The sequence below is a fragment of the Lissotriton helveticus genome, chromosome 2_2, assembly GCF_964261635.1.
Source record: "Lissotriton helveticus chromosome 2_2, aLisHel1.1, whole genome shotgun sequence".
Classification (NCBI taxonomy): Eukaryota; Metazoa; Chordata; class Amphibia; order Caudata; family Salamandridae; genus Lissotriton; species Lissotriton helveticus.
In genome coordinates, this window is record NC_136060.1 from 417,736,611 (window position 1) to 417,760,337 (window position 23,727).

The following is a 23,727-nucleotide window of genomic DNA, read 5'->3' on the forward strand; positions in this document are numbered from 1 at the left end:
ACATTTACATATACATACATACATATGATGACATTCTGTTTCTTGGAGTAAGGTGCAGCTATCGATCTCAGTGTATAGTCAAAGTAACACTAGAGATGCATGGTTGACTACTTAGTAAAATGCAAAGCTACCCTACCCTATTGAGTGCAGCCTCGATCTCATACACTGCATGAAGGTTTCCCACTTCCAGTGCCTTCAGCTGGTTCAGCAGCAGGTGGATCACGGCTCGCGGGCACGTCAGCATATGGCAGCTGAAGCAGGAACCACGAACCAGCAGGTACAATTTCTGAAAGGAACAAATGTGTGGAATGAAGTAATCTAATTAAAGGTTTGTCTGGCTACTAAAATGCACATACACCACTCAAACACTTATGCCCTTGTTAACCAGTAAACATGATCAATACATGACACATCAGGACCAACAATTTCATATAAATAAAATGTTACAGTTTAATTCTACATAGAAAGGAGCAATTGGGCGATTGATAGATTTAGAGGTATCTTCGTGTAGTGACTTAAGATGCTTGTGGTCCAGTATCAGTGATGGCAGTAGGCGTGTGATATAGGTCAACACCAACCATATTCAAAGACCGGTGAGAAGGCTAAAGCGCTACCATTCCATAATGCTGTGGTATGACTAGAGCGGTGTGCTGCTACAAAGCCTTACCAAGAGCACGATGCATTTTCTAGAGACGTTCTTTAGAGCACTGTCACTATCGCAGCCGATGTCTAAATTGTAATAATTTAATGGATGAATGAAAGACAAGGAAAGGGCTCTCCGCTGGCACCAGATATACCATCAAGGGCTTTTCCTTGGATGGTAGAGAAACTGAGATTGAGAGAGCACAGTTTGAACCTTCTAACCTTACTTACCCTCACAGAAACATTCAAACAAGTAAATAACAATGACGCGCTTTCCTTTACCTTTTTGCAGAGGGTGTCAATCCTGCCAGCACGCTGCCGTGAGGGAAACGGCCCTTGGTATTCTACAGACGCCGTGAGGGGAACGGCCATCGGTGACCAGCAAACTACATCCCCCAGAAGCCCTAACCCAGGCGCCTGGTACCAACGTCATCAGGCGGCGCCTGGGCTTTAAATCACCAGACGGAGCCCCGCAGCGCGGGACGCGCGCGGGCGGTCGCGGGCTAAGCCCGGGCAAAGGGCGGGCCCTCTGTGGCCCTCAGAGGCCTGAGGAGCCTGGCCTGGGCCACACCCCCTGCCCGATCACCATCAGCCCATTGACTATTGGACACAAAAACTGTAAGCCTGTAGACCCTACATACATCTCACTCTAATCAACTGGGTTGTATTTTGATTGTCTTTGCTAAGTTTTAATCATAAGGGCCTGTTATTATAGTGTTGATATTACAAACTGTCATTGGTGAATAGTAGCAGGGTCTGTTATGAATTGTCACGAGACTAGAAGCATGGCTGTTGCAGGAGCGAAAAAGTTAACCGGTACTCCGGACGACTTTATTGTTCGCACCCATGCTTTAATTGATGAGGGGATTGTATTAAGGGACAGAAGGGTGTCCCAAGATTTAGCTATGGCTAAGAGATCCTCCTTAGGCCTTATTGCCCAGGCATGCACGCCCAACATCGAGTCCCGCCCCAACACTCTTGCCATGGTACATAATGCTGGGGATTTTGATGATCTAAGCTCACAACAGGACTTGGAGGCCACCCCTAATCTTAATTTGTTGACAGAGAGTGGCTCAGACAGTAATGAGCTAGATAATCCACCTTTGGTTAGTGCTACAAATCAAAGGGGTTTGAAAGAGGGGGCAATTCCTAAACAAAAGGCCAATAAACCCACCACCTACAAAGGGAAGAAAGCACAGACTACCCACAACCGGGACAAAACCATCTTAGATCCGATAATTGTGAACAACAACTCGGTAGCCTGTGCAAATGACACTGGGGGGGTGCATACAATAAAAGTTGGCCTGCCATTAAGCCTCCCAGACGACACCATTATAGACAATAGTCTGGAGGAAATCCTGGAATTAAGTGGTGAAGTTAATAATTTAGCCAAATGTAGCCAGGATAGGAATGGGTTAAGCATGGCAAACAATAATATTTTTGAAATGTTAAAAGCTCTTCTTGAACCCATAGAGGTTAGGCTACGTTGTTTAGAAACTGTATTGAAAAATATTCACAAGGACATAAGTGCCCCAAGCTTTAACTTGAACATCAAGGCACCCCATGTAGTGAATACAGTAAACAAGCCATCTCTGGCTGATAAAAGCGTCACTGTGGCTAAAAATAATGTTCCCAAGAACCCTAGTAATACCTCAAACCTGGGAGGTGCTAAAACAAAGACCCCTGACCCTAAACAAACAGAGAATTCAATCAAACCCAATACAACTCCTCAAGTCAAATTTAAAGATCCCACACCTCTGACTCCAAATCTGGACTCGGCCCCAAGAGATAAGGCAGTGGCCCGAAGAAACATCCATCTTCCCCCTGATGCCTGTCCCCTGATGCCAACGGAAATCTCACCATCTGAAGTAGAATCCTACCAGGCACTGAAAAATAAAGGGTGCCACTGGCTCTCTAAAAACCATCCCCTACCGCCGAATATCCCAAGCAATATTTTAATGGTGGAAAGAACCCCATGGGTGGGCGGGAACAGAAAAAAACTTACAAGGGGATTGCATTGTGGTCACTTTTGAGAACACACAGGTGGTAGAACATATATGTAGAGGAACCTCTCGTTATCAAGCAAGCACTGTTACTGCTAGGCCTCTCTCTTATTTCTACCTACCTGGGAATCAAGTGGACAAAAGATGGAGCTGGTTAAGGGGCCCACACGAACAAAAAGCCAGACAGAGGTTTAACCCCCCAGGGGAGGCGCAACCTTATGGGTGGGATGAGGGTGGTGATGAGGAATGGAATTTGATCAGGAGAAGAAGAGGCAGACCGCTTCAAGGAGGGTTCGCCGTAGGGCCTCAGAATAGTCACCCATATTATCACCTTCAGATTGTAAATGGGTACGAAAATCACTTTAACATTCCAACTGCTAATCGCTATGAGTGTCTGCCAACTATGGATTGGGTTGATTGACCAACACAGGGCTCACCACTCAGACAGAGGCAAAATATTTCTCCTACCCCCCTGCAAAATGAAAATAGTATTCTGGCCGTGCAGGTGTTAAATACTGACCTAACTCTAACTTTTGATCAGGGTGCTGAAGGTGGGGCCCCACTGCGTAAAAAAATGGATCAGGCATTGGGTAGCCGGGAGATAACTCTGGCAACATGGAACATTGCGGGTCTCAAAAATAAAGTGGATGATCCTATCTGGAGGGACTTCATAGGAACTATGGACATAATAGCTATACAGGAGACCTGGGACACCCAAAACATACTGACAGTGGATGGTTTCACTACTTTCTTCCTACCAGTTGTCAGCTCAACGCGGGGGCGGGCCAGAGGGGGCTTGGTTATTCTGATTTCCGCTAAAATCCCGGGTATATATACGGAAATAGTTACTGATTGTCCTTATTGTCTTGCGGTTTTAATTACCCACAGGGGTTACCATAATGTTTTGGTTATAAACTTTTATAATTCTTTCGATAGAGACAGGCCAGTCAGTAACTTGATGATGTTAAATTCTTTCCTGACTGACTTCAAAGAGTCCGTTGAGCAGGAATGCACCATCATATTAATGGGGGATTTCAATGTCCATGGTTGTCAGGATAAATGCCCCTCAAATGTGCTATTTGGTCCTCCAGATAAGGAAAATACTCATTTTGAACACTCAGAACAGGGTATCTTTTTGGAATCACTGTTGGCCGAAAATGGGTTAATACTGCCAAATGGATGTGATGAGGACATTCCCACATTTACAGGTCATGGCAGCGGCTCTGTGATTGATTATATTTTTCTTAGTAGTAGTTGTGGAGGCCAAATTACTAGCTATTCAGTTGTGCGGTCCCACTTCAGCGACCACAATCCAGTTGTATTAAAAGTTAAGAATGTAATTGTTACCAAGGAAAGTAGTTTGAATTTGGTAGACAAACGTGACATGCGGCTGACTGACCAAGCACGCAGAATTAAATGGTGCAAGATAATTCCAGAGGAGTTTTTCTGTAATCTCTGCCACAGTAGCAGGGAGGATTTAAAGCTCTGTATGGATGACCAGGTGGGGGACAGTGAAGTAGTGGAGGCGTATAAAAAGGTTTGCCTCGAGATTTTCTCCAACCTGACGCGTCAGGGTAAAGGCAAAACACAAGGGAAGGAAGGCTGGTTTGATAAGAACTGTTCAGCGGCTAACCATAAACTTAAGGTAGCACTTAAGTCCAAACCAGTAGATAGATCGCTCGTGGCTACTCTCAGGAAAGAATACAAGACTGCCATCGAAAGAAGGCGGCGTGAGATTAGAGAGGATGCCTGGGCTGACCTGACCTCAACTGATGTATTGAAAAGTAGCGCCAAGTTCTGGGCTGTGGTTAATCAACCCTATTTTTCTGATCCTAGTAACAATGAATTGGACTGTGGAATCCAAGAATATAAATGGCACTCGCACTTTAGGTCCGTTTACGAACAAGAGACTCTGGGGGCAGAGGGCACGACTGCCTTCTCCCAATTGCCTTACACTTTGATTGTGAACGAGGAAGAGGTGGCTGTGGCCATTGGTATGATGACCAGTAATAAAGCTCCAGGACCGGATGGCGTTCCCTCCGACCTTTTTAAAGTCGATATCTTATTTTGGTCCAAAGTTTTAGCCAATGTTTTTAACAGGGTCTCTAAAACAGGAATTCCAGAGTCATGGACCCAGTCGGTAATTGTCCCTATCTATAAAAAAGGGGATAGGGGTGACCCTGGCAACTACCGACCTATATCCCTCATTGATTCTGCAGTGAAGGTTTTAGGGAGAGCGGTCCTATGTAAACTGACCGAATGGCTAGAGGAGACTAATACTCTTTCCCCTCTACAGTACGGTTTCAGAAAGGGGCGCAGTACCATCGACCAAAGCCTAAATCTACAACTGCTTATTGGGAAGTACACACTAGCAAAGCAAGGATCTCTGTACATTGCCTTTATGGGTCTGTCCTCGGCATTTGACCGAGTAAACAGATCCAAGCTGTGGGGTCAGCTCCTTAGCATTGGAATAGATCCAAATATTGTGCACTTCCTAGCAGACCTTCATAGGGACCTTACAGCATCGGTCCGTTATGATAGAAAGGGGAACTGCACGGGAAAAATTAGCATCACTAATGGTGTAAGGCAGGGATGCATCCTTGCTCCCCTGCTCTTTACACTATATATAAATGATTTGGGTAGAGTTTTGGGTGCAGCGTGTAAGGACATCCCGAGGGCAGGGAAACATCTATTGCCCGCTTTACTTTATGCGGATGACGCCGCTCTCCTAGCAAGAACTGCAGTGGGTCTTCAATGCCTGTTGAACTCTTTTTATGTTTTTATGAAAAACCTTGACTTAAGCATTAACTTTGGTAAATCCCACGTTATGGTGGTGGGCCATAAAGCGAAGGCCAAAAAAAATGTGATGACATTGCACTGTAATGGACACAAGTTGTTAAGAGTCCCCAGATTTCCCTACCTGGGGGTTGTTTTTGATGAAGGTTCTACGTGGCACCCTCAAATGCTGGAGAAAAAAAAAGTCCTGGCACGCTCTATTTCTGCGGTGCTGGGCTTCTCACGTAAATTAGGGGTGAAGCCCATTGAGGCAGTTTTAAAAGTATATGCTGCTAAATGTATTGCCATCGCTATGTATGGTGCAGACCTGTGGGGCTTTAGGCCAGTTACATCGCTCCAGGTTACGGAAGATAACTTCTTAAAAACGATTCTTTCCCACCCAAGATCCACGGCAAGCTTCATAGTTCATCAGGAATACGGCGTGGACTATTTGGAGGACCGAATCCCCATGGCCCCCCTTTTAAAATGGATATCAGTCTGGCTTAATCTAGAGCTTGAAGTGAATCATGAAATCTTAAAGGACTGCCTAATGCTAGATCACTGGGAAAAGATCCCTTGGTTGAAATATGTACAACAAATGTGTGAAAAGTTGGGTCGGCCTGAATTGTTCAACAAACCTTTTAGTCTGGTGAAAGGTGATTTGAAATGGGTTAAAAACACTTTTTTGTTGAACAGAGGAATGGACAGAGAAGGCAGGGAGCTGTTAAAGCCCTCTGTCAGGACCCATCAATTGGTTGTTTCCTCCGGCCACGATCCGGAACTTTACCTTAAGGTCGTTAACAACTCCAACCACAGATATCTTTTAACTAAGTTCCGATTGAACAAGATCCATTTATTAATTTCTGGCCGCCCTGGCTGGACCAGGGGTACAGACTTAGATCTGTGCAAATGTGACGGTTGTTCAATCATGGATACTGTCCACTTTCTGTTTTTTTGTGATCACTTTAAAGGCATCAGGAAAAAGTTCATTATACCCTTGTTAAAAGGGAAAGGATTTAGGCAAGTTAAGCCAGCTTTGTTGTACCTTCAACTTTTAGCAGAAATATGGGAAATCTATAACCAGGGGTGTGGAATTTATTAAAATATCTACTTGTCCATGGGGAAGGTTGCTTCATAAATCTACTTGTCCTGTAACAAAATCCACTTGTCCCTTTGGTGCCATGTAGTGCTGCCACAAATTATGGCAGCAATCTCATTATATAAGAGCTCTTATTTAGCCTCTCTGATTATGCCAGGGTATATACCATAGTAGTGTTTGAATACTAGTGATCATTTTATGTTGCCACGTTTCCGCAGATCTACATACTGGGACTGAAGATGGTGATAAACAGTAGTTCCAGGGTTGGAATGCCCCTTTGAGTCCGTACAAACCTACTAACTTACATGTTTTAAGGGTTTTCAACAAATCTTTTCTAATCTTTCCCATACTAAGAAATCTTGGAAAGTTACTCCTGAGAGTGGCAGACGTAAACCTTCTTTCTGAGTTGGGAAAAAAGTAGTTGGAGGGAAAATGAACTTTCAAACATCCAGGTTTTCACATGAGCAAATCTACACATGCATATTTGCTCATGCTAAAATGCAGTTCACAAATATTTCGTAGAAGTACAGTTTCTTGCCCTACTAATGTAAATTCTTGTGAATTCACGAAGGCCATATACCAAAGGTGCACTTTTGTAACTTTCTTTAATAATAGGGCCCCTAATTTAGTCTTGCGTTAACCATGACCATTTGTGTTTATTAAAATTCTCTTGCACTCTGAATTGGCTGGCTTCACTGTGAGTGACAGCATTCTGCTCTTTCACAAGGGGCATATCGGTACACACATTAGTTTTGTTCAGTACCGGTAACTAATGTGGCAGTGTGTGCTTTTTTGAGACCAAAAACTATTTTTGCGTTTGCCAATGTTTGTTATAATGGTGAGGGCCCGGCAGCTCTCACATCAATAAGGTTTTACAAAAGCCATGCTAAAACAAGTCACGCATTGCCAAAACTAAAAAGCTGACCACCAATTTCAGACCTACTGGCTTTGCCAAGACTTGTTTATTTTTGTTTCCCATAATCTTATTGAAACTGGTTACACACATTTTCCAATATAAATATTTTTGGGAAATAGTAGCATGCATCAACACATTTTACTAAATGATGCTGCAAAGAAATGGTACCTGAAATTTTACAGTAGTTTAGCAAAATGTTTTTTCCCTACTTTCATCTTTTAGGAACATTTTATATTGAAAGCAAAGAAACATTTATCTTGCTTTCAGCTTCTGCAAATATTTGCATCTAATCAGAGCATTCTGTGTGCATCATGCATAGCCTCATGTTGCTAAACATTGAAACCGTGTGTACACATTTTCATACTGGAACCACTGTCTTTAGTGCAGGCAGAACGTACATTTACTTAGAGCGCTCACCCTAATAATAAAGGCTTTCAATTAATGAACCATAAATACAAGTTTGAACAGCATTAACACATGCACACAAATTTTAACTTAACTATAGGCAGTATCCTTCCCTGATCCTTAATGTGGTACTGCAAACTGACAGCCAAAGGGTTTGTACTGCAGGGGGTTGGGCCTACTTGTCCCAAGGACAAAATACACATTAAAACTTGTTGCCCTGGACCCCAAACAATATGTCCTGGGCGTCGGGCTATAGGAATTCCACATCCCTGTATAACGTGGCTAAATTTTTAACCATAGCGGTGAGACTCAGCAAAAAGATCACTTGGTCCTAGACGATTCTTCATAAATGTCGACCATTGTTACCTGAATCAAGTTTTTTTTAAATTTTCAATTTCTTACAATTACTTTTTTAATTATTGATTGTCGTATATACTGTTGTTTTTAAATTCTTTCCACCATGTGCTGCATATCTTAATGGGTACTCCCTCCCTTTTTATGCTGTATTTTATCATTTTTATGCTGCCTGGTGACTTGTGGACTATTTTTTCATGTTTGTGTACTTTTATGGTTTTTGTAAATTGAACCGAATAAAGTATTTCTTGATGAACAATGACTAACACGTTAAAATGTAGCAGCAAAGCTTTTCGGCAATATCATAGGGTGCAACCACCCTATAATGGATAAGCTTCAGGATAATAGAAAACAGATTTACTGAAAATTACATGTTACCGGCATTGGTGGCAAATAACCACAAGAAGAGTTACCACATCAATGACAAGGCCTTAAAGAATTCACTGGCACACCACAAACATGATTGAAAAGATGTGCAATAAGTATGTAAAAATGTTGTGTTCCAAAACCATCTACACAGTATGTTAATTTAAAGTTTATTCTAATCATTAGCATTTAGTACTTCACTCCGAATCCATTGAAGACAAGTGCGTGCGAACAATCAGAGCACGTGCACATGCAGCCTTAGGTTTTTAATACTTATCAAGTGTGGACAGTCCGCTGAAGTCGGGGAAAACCCTCCCAGGGGCATTTTTTAACACACATAATACTCTATTGGCCCTACACTTACTTAGAATGTTTCAGGATTCCAGGGACAAGGGGACGTTCTCGCCAGACCTTAAAATGGCGACAATGGTGGTGATACCCAAAGCGGAGAAACCCCCGGAGGACTGTGGGTCCTATCGGCCCATTTGACTATTAAATATAGAAACCAAAATACTGGCCAATATCCTTGCGGCATGTCTCTTAACCGTTATCTCCCCTCTGATCCATGGAGATCAGTCTGGCTGTATGCCGAAACGAGCCACACACTACAACCTGCGGCGAGGGGCTAACTGGATGGCTGCTGTTCGGGACCGTGAGGAGGCACACCTGCTCCTTTCTCTAGATGCTAATAAAAGCTTTCAACACCATCCATTGGCCTTTTATGAGGCACGTGCTGGAGAAATGTGGATTTGGCATGGGGTTTAGGGACTGGGTGGCACTATTATACACTAATCCGGAAGCTAGAGTCCGGGTGAATGGAACTCTCTCCGTTAATGGGCTGATTCAAAGAGGGAGTAGGTAGGGGTGCCCCCTTTCTCCCTTACTATTTGCCCTTATACTGGAACTCTTGGCCTGTGTTATTAGAACCTCCACGGGGCTGGGTGGTTTTGTGGACAAAGTTCGATTGTTGGAGGCGGAACGCATATCCTTATATGCGGACGATATACTATTATATGTGACAAACCCCACTGAAACACTCCCTCAAATCCTTCAAATTTTTTTAAGTCTACGGGCGCCATGCAGGGTATAAGATCAACTGGAGTAAATCTACTTTGTACTTATGGGAGTGAGGAGGGTGGAGCCCCTAACCTATCCTAGCTGCCTGCAATGGTTGACAGAAGGATTTACATACCTGGTCCTCTACATTACCACTGATGTGGCGACTAGCATAGCTCGCAACATCAGGCGGGGTCTCTCTAACTTCCAAGAGAATGTTAAGAGCTGGAGGAGGCTTCCACTGACGGTCATGGGTAGGGCCACCATGTATAAAATGATCACGCTTCCCCAGTTGCTTTAGGTATTACAAAACACCTATACTAAGTTACCTGAGACAACATTCAAAAGTATAGATAACGAGCTGCGCCTGCTTCTCTGGGATTGGGTCCATCCACACATTGCACTTCATACACTACAGAGAAACCCCTACAATGGGGGGTTGGCCCTCCCTGACATTAGGGCATACTATAAAGCCTCACACAACTCACTGTAATTAATGAATGGATTCACGCACCCGGGGATCATCAGACGTATACGCTGGAAAGGATGCAATTAAAAGAACGCACCCACCTACACTATATCTACAGAGGGAAGGGACGCAGCCAGTTGTTACAAGTGACCCAGAGGTCGCTAGAGGCATGGAAAAGTGCTGAGCAGCAAATGAAGTGTGACCGGAAAGCAACCAGAGATACCCCATTGTGGGAGGGAACTAGATTGACCGAGATTGGGAAATTATGGGGCTTTAAGCGGTTGGACTTGATCGGTATTTCTAAAATAGGGGAAGTACTAGAGAAAGGGGTGTTGGCCTCTTTCAGCAAACTCCAAGTCCGATACCAACTTCATGACACTCATGCATATCCATACCTCCGGTTGAAGCATGCATGGGCTGCTGAGGGACTAGATAGGGAGACGATACCAGAATACGCCCTGCTAGAGGGTCGACTCCTACAGGAGGAGATCCCAGCCAAGGCCATTTCATTCGGGCTCCCCTAAGGACCCCTGTGTGACTAGGCTTCTGGCCGAGTTGTCCGACACGATCAACCCGTAAGTTAATCTACTGGTTAATCAGTCGCTTCGTGAGGCCTGTGTTCCGCCTTCATGGAAGCAGGCTCTCATACTACCTCTTCTTAAGAAGCAGACCCTGGATCCGTTGCTTCCTGCCAATTATCGACCTATCTCGCTCTTGCCTAGTTTGGCTAAAGTTTGCAAGAAGGCAGTCACATCTCAGCTTACCTACTATGTAGAGACGGCGGGTCTGTTACATCCTGCGCAATCGGGGTTTCGTGCTTCTTACAGCACGGAGTCAGAATTGCTGGAGGTGGCGGAAGCTATACGCGACTGTCTGGATGCCGGCGGGAGAGCAGCCCTGGTGTTGCTGGATCTCTAGGCGGCATTCGATACAGTGCCCCACTCTCTCCTTCTCGCTCGTTTAACAGCTATCGGCATTGAGGGGTCAGCTTGGAGCTGGCTTAGATCCTTCCTGGAGGATAGATCACAGCAATATGGCTGCCCCCCTGTGCCTTTGCGCCGACGCCGTTGTCCACTGGCGTTCCGCAGGGTTCCTCACTTAGCCTCCTATTGTTTAATATCTATGTGACTCCCCTGGTTTATCCGGCGGAGTCCTTGGGGGATAAGGTGATGGCCTATGCGGATGATACGCAGCTTCTGTTCTCCTGGAAACGGGGTGAGGACTCGGTCAGCACGGTGCAGCGCTGTCTCTCAGCGGTGTTTCACTGGTTGGCAAATGCACAGTAAAAGTGCAATGAAGAAAAATCGGAGGTTCTCCTGTTCGGCTCGTTTCCTGGGGATTTCAGAGCCAGGCTGTGGCCGCCTGACTTCCAGCGCCCTCTGATTGAGAAGGGTCTAGCCAAAAATCTGGGGGTTTGGTTTGAGGAAAATTTAAATTTTGCAACACAGGTGAAGAAGTTAACAGGGACTTCCTTTAGCACCCTGAAGATTCTGAGGAAGTTTCTCCCCCTCTTGCCAGGTGGTGCCAAAGAGACGGTTGTCCGGGCTCTGATCCTCTCCCACCTGGACTATGCTAATGCTCTCCTGGTGGGATGTCCGGGTTATTTGACAAAGAAGCTGCAGGTAGTCCAGAATGCGGCAGCTAGGCTACTCCTGGGGCTTTCTCCAAGACAGAGTGTGCGGATCCATCTACGTCACCTGCACTGGCTCCCAGTTGAGTCCCGTCTCAAATTCAAACTGTTGTCCATTGTCCAATGGGCCCAGTATGGGTTGGGTCCGCTCTATCTTCAGAAGCGCTTTGTCTTTTACAAACCTTCTAGGCAACTGCGTTCCTCTGACCAGTTCTTAATGCAGAACCCTCGTTTCAATCGCTACAGGCTGAGCGGGTGTTCTTTCACCCGCAAAGCAGGCCTAGCTTGGAATGTGCTTCCGTTGGCCATGAGGAGGGTATCGGATCCGGTAGTTTTTAAGAAGAAATTAAAGACTCTGCTTTTCTGAGGTTTTCTTTTTTTTCTTTTTCTTTTTCCTATTTAGATGAGTGTGGTAGGCTTTCAGGATCTAGCGCCGGGATACTTTGAGTAGCTGTGCGCTCTACAAATCTAATATAACATAACATAATATAATTTTTTTTTTTTAGTGTGGACAGTCAGAGCATGCGCATGAAGCCTTAGGTTTATAATACTTATCACGTGTGAACAGTCCGAGCATGCGCATTTGTAGCTACAGGTTTGTAATACTTATCCGTAGGTACAGAATTTGGAGACTGGGCGCAATAAAAGGATTTGTTCACAGTGCTGGAAATTGATAGTATAAGTTAAAAAAAAAAGAAACATACTGCTATTTAGCAAAAATAAAAAATCTAATTCAACAGACATGCACTCACATGCAATTCTTAGGTTACCGCTTCCCAAAGCAGAATAGGTGGCTGAATAATTGACTAATCATGTTTCTGTCACTTATGGTGGGAGTGGTTGCTAACATCGCTATCTTCAAGCTATGGCTATGCCAATGGCAGTGACCGTCATTTCAAAATGATAGCTCCACGGCATTGCTGGTAACAACTACTAAGTGTCTTAAAATCATGTAGAGAAGGAACAATGACGTCTGTGTTCCTAAGGGGGATGTCTGGTCACATGGGTCAGCTGCCTTTCCAAACCATACACTAAGGAGTCCAACAAAGTGTTCACAAACATCCCTACACACACTGTAGTGTGTTATTTATGTAAAGGTTAAATCTGCCCCATTCACAGAGGAAAATAGGAGTAGAAGTTATCCATTCAAGTGTACTCCCGTTGTAACATATATAGCAGTAAACTACTGTGATATATCTGGGTAATTGACTAAGGGAAAACAATGCATTTAATTGCCAATCCACACAGACATGTACATACCACAGAAGATTTGGGGATTTAAGAATCTGTAAATAATGTATACGCTTCCAAGCATAAATCTTTAAAAAAGTAGAGAGAGAACATAACTAATCTGCACAAAATTACATTTCAAGGGCTTAAGTGGTTGGAGCCTGGATTTCGACTCGACAGTTCTGCGACAAACTCGCAGATTTATTTTATGATAAAGTAGTCAAAGTTTACGACGAGTTTTCAAGCAGCAAAACTGGAAAATAATCATACTAACTTAATGATGACAAGGAAACTACACAGATCTTTCTACATGAATTCCATACTCTAACATTGGACAGAGTAGAGAAGCTACTACTGTTTGTTAAAATCTAGATTGCGACGTAAACATTATCGGCGTCATCTTGTCCCCTTTTAGCTCGAATGTGCGCGTAAGTAGCAGCCATTTTGAACGCCATGGCCTCTCTGCCCACTGCCGATAGCCAGCGCATCTCTCTCTCTCCCTCTCTGACCCCGCCAGCATCCCCCGCGCGCTGACAGCCCACGTTCTCACATGCTTGGGCCATAAACCACCCCTTCAGCGCGGCCCTGCCTCGGAGCCACATCCCGTACCCGGCTAACACCTCCCTCCGTCCCTTTGATGATCACACATCCTTTTGATGAACCCCCTTCCTCTGTGCCCGATTGTCCGGCCCGATCCCAGGCCATCACCTAGCCCTGCGGACACGGTTTATTGCCCCTTACAGTAGGAAGCTGTCCCTCTTCAAAGAATCTATGGCAGATCAAAGCCCCCACCCCATGAGATCCGATCGGCCGCACACATTCCGGGAATCGACGGAATGTCCTGGTCTGGGATAGTCATCACCCACTGTGACCGGAGTGGGGACTTCTACTGTAAATGTGTGGGAACAGGCCCAAAGTGAGGATTCCGAGGATGTCTTTCCGTACATCAAAGTATTGATAAAAATGTGTTTCATGTAATAAAGCAATAAACCTGTGTATAAGAGGCCAGGCCTCAAGGATGCGTTTAGAGCACCTCGAGAAGATACCCTGTTGTCTGATTTGACGTGTTCTGCTCCGTCGGAATAAACTCCTGTTTCCTGCCTTCTGTCTCCAGCGCCTGCCTCTTTGTTAGGTAATCTCGAATGGTATGAGAGGCGACTAACGCCGGGCAAATACTGAAGGGTTCTTGGTCGAATTCGGCCCTACCTTTCAACAATTGGCGTCCCAAACGTGGGGCCCATCAGCGACGCGTGGATCCAGTGAGAGAGGTCCCAACGACAGAGTGAATGACTGCAACGATCGGGAAGTGCACCTGCCCGATAGACCCTCGTCTGGCAGCCGATCATCCGAACTTCACCGGTTCCGAGCAGACCTCTCTCGAGTGATCTACGGTCCTGACTGGGAACCATCAGGAGTGCCACAGCAATTACGGAGAATAGAGGACGATCAGGCGCTGGAAGCGGAAGACGAGAAACTGTCCATGCGGTCCGGGTAAGGTCGTGTAAACACGACGAATTGCGAATTGATTGTTTGAAAATACTAGTATTACTCATTTGATTGTTTCTGAGAGATTCTCTATTTGCAAACAAGCACAGAGTCGCCATACTCTGTTTAGTCTTTGCAGATAGTGATGGGTAGGTAACGCAGGCCTTTGCCCCCTTTGTAATCCGTCGTGCCTACTTCCCTCTCCATTTGATTGATTGTTATCCAAGCATTTACTGTTTTGGAATTGGTTCTCTTTGGATCATTCTCTATTTACAAAAAAGCACAGAGTCGCAATACTCTGTTTAGTCCTTGTGAATAGTGAAGGATAGGTAACGCAGGCTTTTGCCCCCGTTGTAATACGTCGTGCCTATTTTTATCCCTCATTTGAATGATTGTTTGACCGAACATTGATCGTTCGGAATTGGTTCTCTTTGGGTTATTCTCTATTTACAAATAAGCACAGGGTCGCCATGCTCCGTTTATTCTTTGTGAATAGTGAAGGATAGGTAGTGCAGACTTTTGTCCCCTTTGTAACCCGTCATGCCTATCTTTGCCCCGTTTGTTGGTAGTTGGTTCAGCCCGGACCGTTTATTAGAGGTAGATCATCCGGCTCCACCGGAAGACGCCCCTAATAAAAAGGACATAAATATATATAAAAAATTGCGGGTTAGCCGCTGTATCGTGCTAGCAAACAAAAACATAAAAATCGTTAGGAAAAACAAAAAGAATCGAGCAAAATCAGTAGGCCACTGATGGGATCTCTCTTTTTTTCTTTTTTGACCTCGCTAAAATAGAAACATTAGGAACAACCCCTCATGAGAAATATGAAACTAGTGAGAAGAATCGAGCTCGACGCCATGATGGCTGCAAGACAGCTCGGCTCCACCGCCCACCCCGCTCAAATAACGACAAACAATATGCAAATATTATAAATATATACAACACCCCAGCAAAGTATCTATTTAATACTTTTTATTAAAACAACTATTTAAAACTTTTTATTAAAGAACTATTTACATGGCAGCGGCTGCAACAACAAGCCCAAATGCATTCGCCGTCTGCTTAACGCTGTTCCTGTCCCGCCTTCAATGTTGGGCTACTTTGAGCTACTTTTTAGTAGGCTTTGGGCTATAAAAAGTCTACAAAAGCCATCGGCCGAAGAGGTCGTTGGGTGGATGGCCCGGAAGCACCACGGCCACGATGTTGTTGTACTGGCCTTCCCATTCGTCCACCCTGAGGTGGCATCCAGCGAGCCACGGGTGGGGGGGGGGTGAATGCCTTGCTGATGACCCCCCCCTCTTATTGCCTGGTCCGACCATCACATATGCCTGCGCCAGAAGACGCGTGGGGTGCACTGGGAGGGAGAGGCGGCGCGAACGAGCCTCCCCCACCTCCCCAGGTGGAGGTTCCTCAGCTGCACCCCAGCGCTTCACTCGGCCAGCTGAGTTGCGCCCGCTCTTGCAGCACAGTGCCTCACTTGGCCGGTTGAGTTTCGCCTGCTCTTGCGGCTACAGCGTCTCACCCACCATCCTCTTGCGGTACAGCGACAGGCGGCTGCCACGGAGCTCACGAAATGGCGGTCGGCTCCACAGACTTGGGCCTGGCCTGCAAGGATGGCTCTGGGCAACCCTGGAACTCGGACGCTTGACTGCTAGGGCATGGGCCCCATTCCCGAAAGCGTCCCCTCAGCCTTGAAGATTCTACAAGAGTCACCGGGGCCCCCGACTCCCGCAGACTTCCGGTGGGGAGCGACTGCCATGATTGCTCGCGGAATGGCCACGACGTAGCCACGGGATGGTGGTGCTCTCATACTGTCGCCAGCTTCAGTCTGAAACATCCAGAAACACTGTAGACTTCCAATTCGATCAGTTCCGGTGGAGCCCCAACGTGACCCGGTAGGGAAGAACTTGCCCTCCCCTCTTTGACGGATGGTTCTTGTTGCCTGTCCCTTCTGTTGTCATTTAACGGAACTTTTTGGACTGCCGAAAGGGGTTCTGGTCCGACCGCTGGTTGGTGGAGACATTTTGACTATATTCTGGACCTGCCCGGCCTCGCCCAAAATGGCGCCGGTATAAATGAGACTCGCAACTCCTTGATGTGTACTGGTTGCTCAGCCTTGATATCATGAGGTATGTATGCAGTTTTGGAGCACAGGGCGGGCGGGGACGGGTACTGATTGAACATTTGGATATCCCTATTGATATTAAGTTCTGATGTATTATTGATTACTGTACTATTGAAAGTTCGAATTAACGTTACTCATGGTACTTTCCCGCAAATGTATAGCTAGATAATTTCATTGTAACTGATCTTGTTTTACTTTCAATTATAAAATCAACCTTCATTGATCCTGCAACCATTTGTCTCGTTTAAGTTTTTCCAATTACAATGGCTCGCTCATTACGTACTCCTATACTACCAGTGTAATCTCTCCTTACCTCATACATTTCCCGTCTGCCCCGTGGCCGGTCCACGTGGTTGTAGGCCCGTATTTTTATGCTGATATCTTTTTCAATCAAGGTTTTAAAAGAAAGAAAAAAATATGTAGAACTAGCCTCATATCAGTCACTTAGATTGATAGGTTCTCGGATAAAGGCTACTATTTTCAAAATAAATAAAGGACAAGTAAAATGAAGCAATTTTGGTTATAAAAAATTAGAAAGGCATGGTACATACGAACAATGCGAAAAGAATAGTCAAGATCTGTCGTATTTTTGCATTCCTGCAGCATAAGCAATAGGTAAAGGGTCCGGATATTTAGATATATCTATGAATAGGACAATAGACCAGTTCCTCTGGGCTGCAACGCCGAGATGCAAGGTACTGCTTCCCAAAGAAGATAAGTTAGGCACGTGGTAGGTAAAAACATTTTCATGTTTTTGCGCGCTGATGTGCTTTGTACGCTGTCACCCCCTCCACCCCCCTCTTCTCTTTCTCTGCAGGTTAATGTCGGAATTTCAGCTGGAGTATGGAGAAGACCCAGAATGCACCGTGTTACACGCAGAAAGAAGAAGAATTGTATGGTATGAATGCGCGCGTGGGCCCCGATTTGTGTTGTATGAATGCTCATGTGTGGCGCACGTCTGGGTTGAAAGACGAATGCTTTTTTTTGTATGACTGAGGTATGGATCGAGCGGTTAATGGAATAAGAAAAACGAGCCCGAACATGATACCTGCATGTGAAGGACGAAAAAGAATATAGCACTTACCTTACCTAGGAACGACTCTCTCCCTCTCTGGAGCTAGTGAATGGGAGAGTGGCCTACGCCAGAAACTTGAAGGGTTATTGTAGTACCTCGGACCCCAACCGATATCCCAAATGAACGCCCTAAATGACGCGCACCAGTGAGTCAACTTAATGTGCAGACTAGATGAGAAAAGTTAAGGATACCCCGGGTTGGGGTTCATCCAAAATCCCCCCTCAGCCCGGAAATTAGGGATATTGTCATGTTTTAGATTCACCCCCTCTTCTTCCATCCTCATAGAAAAGTCAGAATTGCACCATCGCACATCCGACAGACACCCCTCCTTTACCTCAACTTGGATCGACATTTGTTAGATGTTGGAAGGTACCACCGTGAGTATAAGCACGACTGGACCAGTGTCCGACCAATTAAAAGGAGTAAGTATTTATTGAAGCGAGGTTACCAACAGAAATTGTCTGCTATTAGGAAGTGTTGAAACTAGGTCAGGGACAATCGATATTTGCCCGGCGGTATCGCCTCTTTAACCCACGAAATATTAATCAATGAAGAGGCAGGCGCTGGAGACGGGAAGGCAGGAAACAAGGTTTATTCTCTCCGGAGGAGAACACATCAGTTCAGACAGCAGGTATCGTCATGAGGTGCTCTAACCGCATCTCTGAGGCCTGGCCTCTTATACACAGTTAAATGAATTTTATTGCAGGTAACACAGTCTTGTAATGCTTTGAAGTATGAAAGGATATCCTCCGAATCTCCCCTTCAGGCCCGTTCCCACACACATTTACAGTTGAAGTCCCCACCCCGGTCACAACAGGTGATGATTATCGCGCAGCTGGACATTCCGCCGATTCATGGAATGTGGGGGTTTGATCGGATCTCATAGGGTGGGGGCTTTGATCAACTCGGGGGTCCTTTGATGAGGGAAGCTTTCTACTGTACGGGGAGGGGCAATAAACAGTATCGGCAGAGCTAGGTGTCGGCCTGGGAACGAGGGAGACAAACGGGCACACAGGAAAAGGGGGTTTGTATCAAAAGGGCCTGGGACCATGAAAGGAATGAAGGGAGGTGTCGCGCTGGGAACAGGATGGGGTTCTGAAGCAGAGCTGCGCTGAAGGGGGGTTTATGACCCAAAGCATGTGCGAGCGAGGGGGTTTGTCAGCGTGCGGGCTTTTGTGAGGGCGAAGGGCTATGCTGGGGGCCAGTGGCATGCAAAGGGGTGGTTCTGATCGAGGCACCTAAAATGGCGGGTGCGCACAACAAAAAGTGTGGCATCAGGGGAAAAGGCAAGATGGCGCAGATAATGTTTACCAAACCGTACTAATTTTCCACAGAAGGAAGGAGAACGAAGAACTCGACCCCCAAATGAATTAAATGGAGTACTGAAAATATGCAACCAGCATGAAAAGGCTCTTTCGCCAAAAATAGCCCTCTGTTTTATCTTAAGTTTTCGTACTTGATGTATGTACTGTCGCACCCTATCTGGTATTTGTGTATACGTAAACTATGAATTTATGTTTTCCCTCAGCTTGTGTTTTATACGTGAAACTGACCCGTACTAATCTATATGTGTGTGCACTGAATAGCCTATTATTGTACACGTCTCTCTCTCTCTCTCTCTCTCTCTCTCTCCCTCTTTTTATGTTGTACGTGTACTAATAGCCTATTTGGTACGCACGACGCTCTCTCCCTCTGAGGGCTCCCTCGCTCCCTTTTTTAATAAATGACGACACTGTACCTCGCCGGTACGGGAATAATTGGCTTTTAGACACGACAGTGTTTGAACAAATTGACAGAAACAAAACGATCGTATTTTGCCATATTACTGCCTCTCCTTTCTGTAAAATGATGAAACTTAATTGGCTGAGAAAGAAAGGACAGGTGAGACGACTGATGTCCCCTAATCTGACCCTTAATAAGGGAACTATATGTCAGTGGCTTTTGTCTTAAGTACTTTGGTAACACCACCCTCATCGTTCGGATTACCACCGCCCATTGTACAAAAACAGAATGTCCGATACGTCCCCGTTCCTCCAGAATGGTCCCAGTTCTGTACCAGCCGTCCCAGAAAATCTTAAAGACTGTAGCTATAATCCCATGATAACAGCATTTCACATTTTTTATAAATTAACAGACCTTGAAGAAACATATAGCTCAACAGGATTTGTTTTAGACAAACGCGAGTCTCTACTGAAGGAGCCGGTCTGAATTCGATAAACTATGTAAATTTTAGATATCAGACTTCTTGCCACGTTCGCAAATATAACCAGAGTAAAACGCCAGACAGACATGTTGTTTGAAAATAAAAAAAAATGCTTGCCGACCTGCACTACAGCAATGATGCATGAGTTAACAACATACACCGATGTAAGGATTACTAAGCATCCACCCTATCGTGACCAATGAACGTTTCCCCAACTACTTGGGGTTGGGAGAGAAATTAAAGTGTATAAACGTCTTCCCCTGCCAATTCTCTAAAAATTGGGTTTTTTTGTACTCATTTTAAGGATAACGTGCAGTCGTCGGAGGAGAGGGGCCGGATGTGACGCACAGCCTGGCTGCAGATCGGGGAATATCTATGACCTCGACCAAGGTGGAGCCACAGAGCAAAGAGTTGCGGGACAAGGCACCGTTCTCAGCGTGGAAAGTGAAGGAAAGAAGGGCCGCCCAGAAGCCCCTGCACATTGATGAGCTCGTGCCGAAAGTCCCAGCCCATTGTGCCCGATTGATTGGCCCACTTGCTTGAAATTTCTGCCCTCCTTGGTCCGTTTCAGATCTGATCCCACTCCACCCTCTCTTCCCTCGGCCTCCCAAAGCACGCCCCCATCACCCCCTTTTTTCATATGGAATTTTTGAACTTGACCCTGAGACGAAAGACAGCACAAAAGATAGAATAGGGTTTGTCATGAAGGAAGAACGGAATGCGGGTACCCCGCCTAAGGTACCTATGATAGGTTAGTTAAGGAACAGGACAAACACAGGACTGTGGTCCAAGAGCAAAGAATGGCCACACCCTGCAACGCGAGATCTGAAGTAGAGCTGGACGCATAGCTCCACCGCCGGTGCTCAACAGTGCCAACGAAAGAAAAAAAAACAATGAGAGCCTACCAGTGATGGCTCGCTGTAAAAAGACACTGGACAGACGAACCCTTTTTGAACATTGCCACCTCTTGACTGTCCCTTGTATTAAGTTGAATTCCTCTCCCAACCACTTGTATTGATTATCACCCAATTGAGCTTTCGAGACCTTACATCGGTCACTTTCAACTGTACATGGATACCCAAGAAATCGTTAACTCTGTATCATGATGATTGTAGAGCACCAGTTATGCACATAAGCATACCGTCTAGTTTTAACCCCCATGAAGTCCAGACCTCAAGAAATATACTTAATAGCCCTTATTTGGCCAGAACATTTTTGTATGACATCATGTTTGTATTCGAACGAATTTCCTACATCGTCTAAATAATATCCCCGTCTCCAAGGTCTAACATATGACACAGCTAATGTAATTTTGTATGCACTGCCTCCTCGCCTATCGCATCGACTACATGTGGTTATGTTCTGGAGTACTGTAAAGGACTGGGGATGGAGGTTGCTCATGATTGTACTGATACCAATCGTCGTAATATGCGGACTCTGCCTGGGTATTCAATGCTTGCCACCTCTGTGTTCACTATTTGCTAACTGTGTTTGCCCTAAGACTCCGAACTTTGAAGCTGAACGCATGAAAGCTTTGTATGATGTAGAAATCCGTAATATGATGGGGATAGACATAAATTGACAAGCTGGCTAGATATGTTGAAAAGGGAGGACTGTTAAAATCTAGATTGCGACGTAAACATTATCGGCGCCATCTTGTCCCCTTTTAGCTCGAATGTGCGCGTAAGTAGCAGCCATTTTGAACGCCATGGCCTCTCTGCCCACTGCCGATAGCCAGCGCGTCTCTCTCTCTCCCTCTCTGACCCCGCCAGCATCCCCCGCGCGCTGACAGCCCACGTTCTCACATGCTTGGGCCATAAACCACCCCTTCAGTGCGGCCCTGCCTCGGAGCCACATCCCGTACTCGGCTAACACCTCCCTCCGTCCCTTTGATGATCACACATCCTTTTGATGAACCCCCTTCCTCTGTGCCCGATTGTCCGGCCCGATCCCAGGCTATCACCTAGCCCTGCGGACACGGTTTATTGCCCCTTACAGTAGGAAGCTGTCCCTCTTCAACGAATCTATGGCAGATCAAAGCCCCCACCCCATGAGATCCGATTGGCCGCACACATTCCGGGAATCGACGGAATGTCCTGGTGTGCGATAGTCATCACCCACTGTGACCGGGGTGGGGACTTCTACTGTAAATGTGTGTGGGAACAGGCCCAAAGTGAGGATTCCGAGGATGTCTTTCCGTACATCAAAGTATTGACAAAAATGTGTTTCATGTAATAAAGCAATAAACCTGTGTATAAGAGGCCAGGCCTCAAGGATGCGTTTAGAGCACCTCGAGAAGATACCCTGTTGTCTGATTTGACGTGTTCTGCTCCGTCGGAATAAACTCCTGTTTCCTGCCTTCTGTCTCCAGCGCCTGCCTCTTTGTTTGGTAATCTCGAATGGTATGAGAGGCGACTAACGCCGGGCAAATACTGAAGGGTTCTTGGTCGAATTCGGCCCTACCTTTCAACATGTTGACAAAGTCGGGATCTCCTTTGGACCCCTGCCCTGCCATGGTTTTTCCCAGTATACCTGCAAACAAATTAACACCTCTTCTTAATAACATTCTGCTCACCGGAAATTTTCCCGACACCTGGAAAAAGTTCTGGTTAGACCAAAAAGCCAACCCTAGATCCAATGGAGGTCAGCAGTGACTTGACCTATCGGCCGCATTTCATAAGGTTGAGCACCATACTCTCTTTCAGCGTCTGGTGGAGATAAGAATTGTAGATAAAGCCTCTGATATTCTCCGATCATACATACCTAACTGGTAGAGAGCAATCCATTATGATGGAAGAACATAAATCGCATCCCTATGCCTTGCCTTGTGGGGTCCCTCAGGGATTGTCACTTTCTCCTACCTTGTTCAACATTTACGTCACCCCACTAGTCAAACTCATATACTCCCACGGTCTTATTTTTTTTTTTTTTTTATCTCTTTATTGATATTGCAAGAGGTAAATATAAACAATATATGTACAAACAGAAGTAGATAACACCAATTAACACATTGTTTACAACAGAAAAACAATGATCTTTCAATTTGCAAAAATGTCTCTAATAGCCAGCCAACATCTTCCCCAATTCTTATCCAAATAAATTCATCCAGACTTTCTCTTTTTTCTTCAAAGAGTTAGGACCCCTTAGTCTCGCCAGAGCAATCTCCATTGTGTAAATTTCCTTTACTAGACTCCACCACTCTATTGTATGAGGAGGATCTGGCGATATCCAAGATCTGGCAATAGTTAGTCTGGCACAAGCAAAAATAATAGAAATAAGGTCCCTGTTGGGACAGTTCACATCCTGGATATCTAATAAAATCAGATGAGCAGATAAAGGTGGGAAAGCAAGCAAATTCATATTAAGTATCATTTCTAGTCCTTTCCAAAAGTTAGTTAAAGCGGAACATGAGAAAAACATATGCTCTATGTTTGCAGCTTCTAATAAACACTTAGAGCATCTGGTGCGCTCATTAGCCTGATTCTCTAGAGCCCAGCTAGCAATCCTTTCTGGGGTGTAATAAAGTTGACAAACCGTACGATATGCTTGCAGCCTAATGTTAGAAGAATGCACCACTCTATTAATTTGAGTGAGTGTAGTAGAGATCTGTTTGGCAGAAATGTTAACACCCAGCCGATCGGACCATTTAAGAGCCAATTTACCACAATCATCTTTTTTATCTTTGTTCAAGTTATAATAACCTTCACTAATAAGTGACTTAGTCCGTTTTGAGTACACACATTTAAAAATGTCTGATTGCTGAACTTCCCTGACTTTCATCTTGTGAACGATAAAATCATCAATTTGCATATACTTGAAGTACATTCCATCATTCGGTTTATATATGTTTTTTAGTGCTTCAAATCCTAAAAAAAACTCCCACGGTCTTAAAGG

General features: G+C 45.2%; 1 protein-coding gene across 1 annotated transcript in view; it reads right to left on the reverse strand.

Annotated features, from left to right (window-relative positions):
• Positions 1 to 23,727, reverse strand: part of POLR1A (RNA polymerase I subunit A) — a 514,608-nt gene that overhangs the window by 465,447 nt on the left and 25,434 nt on the right. Inside the window, exon 3 of the mRNA XM_078678659.1 lies at positions 137 to 286. Coding sequence (XP_078534785.1) covers positions 137 to 286 — 150 coding nt within the window. The remainder of the gene's footprint in view (positions 1 to 136; positions 287 to 23,727) is intronic.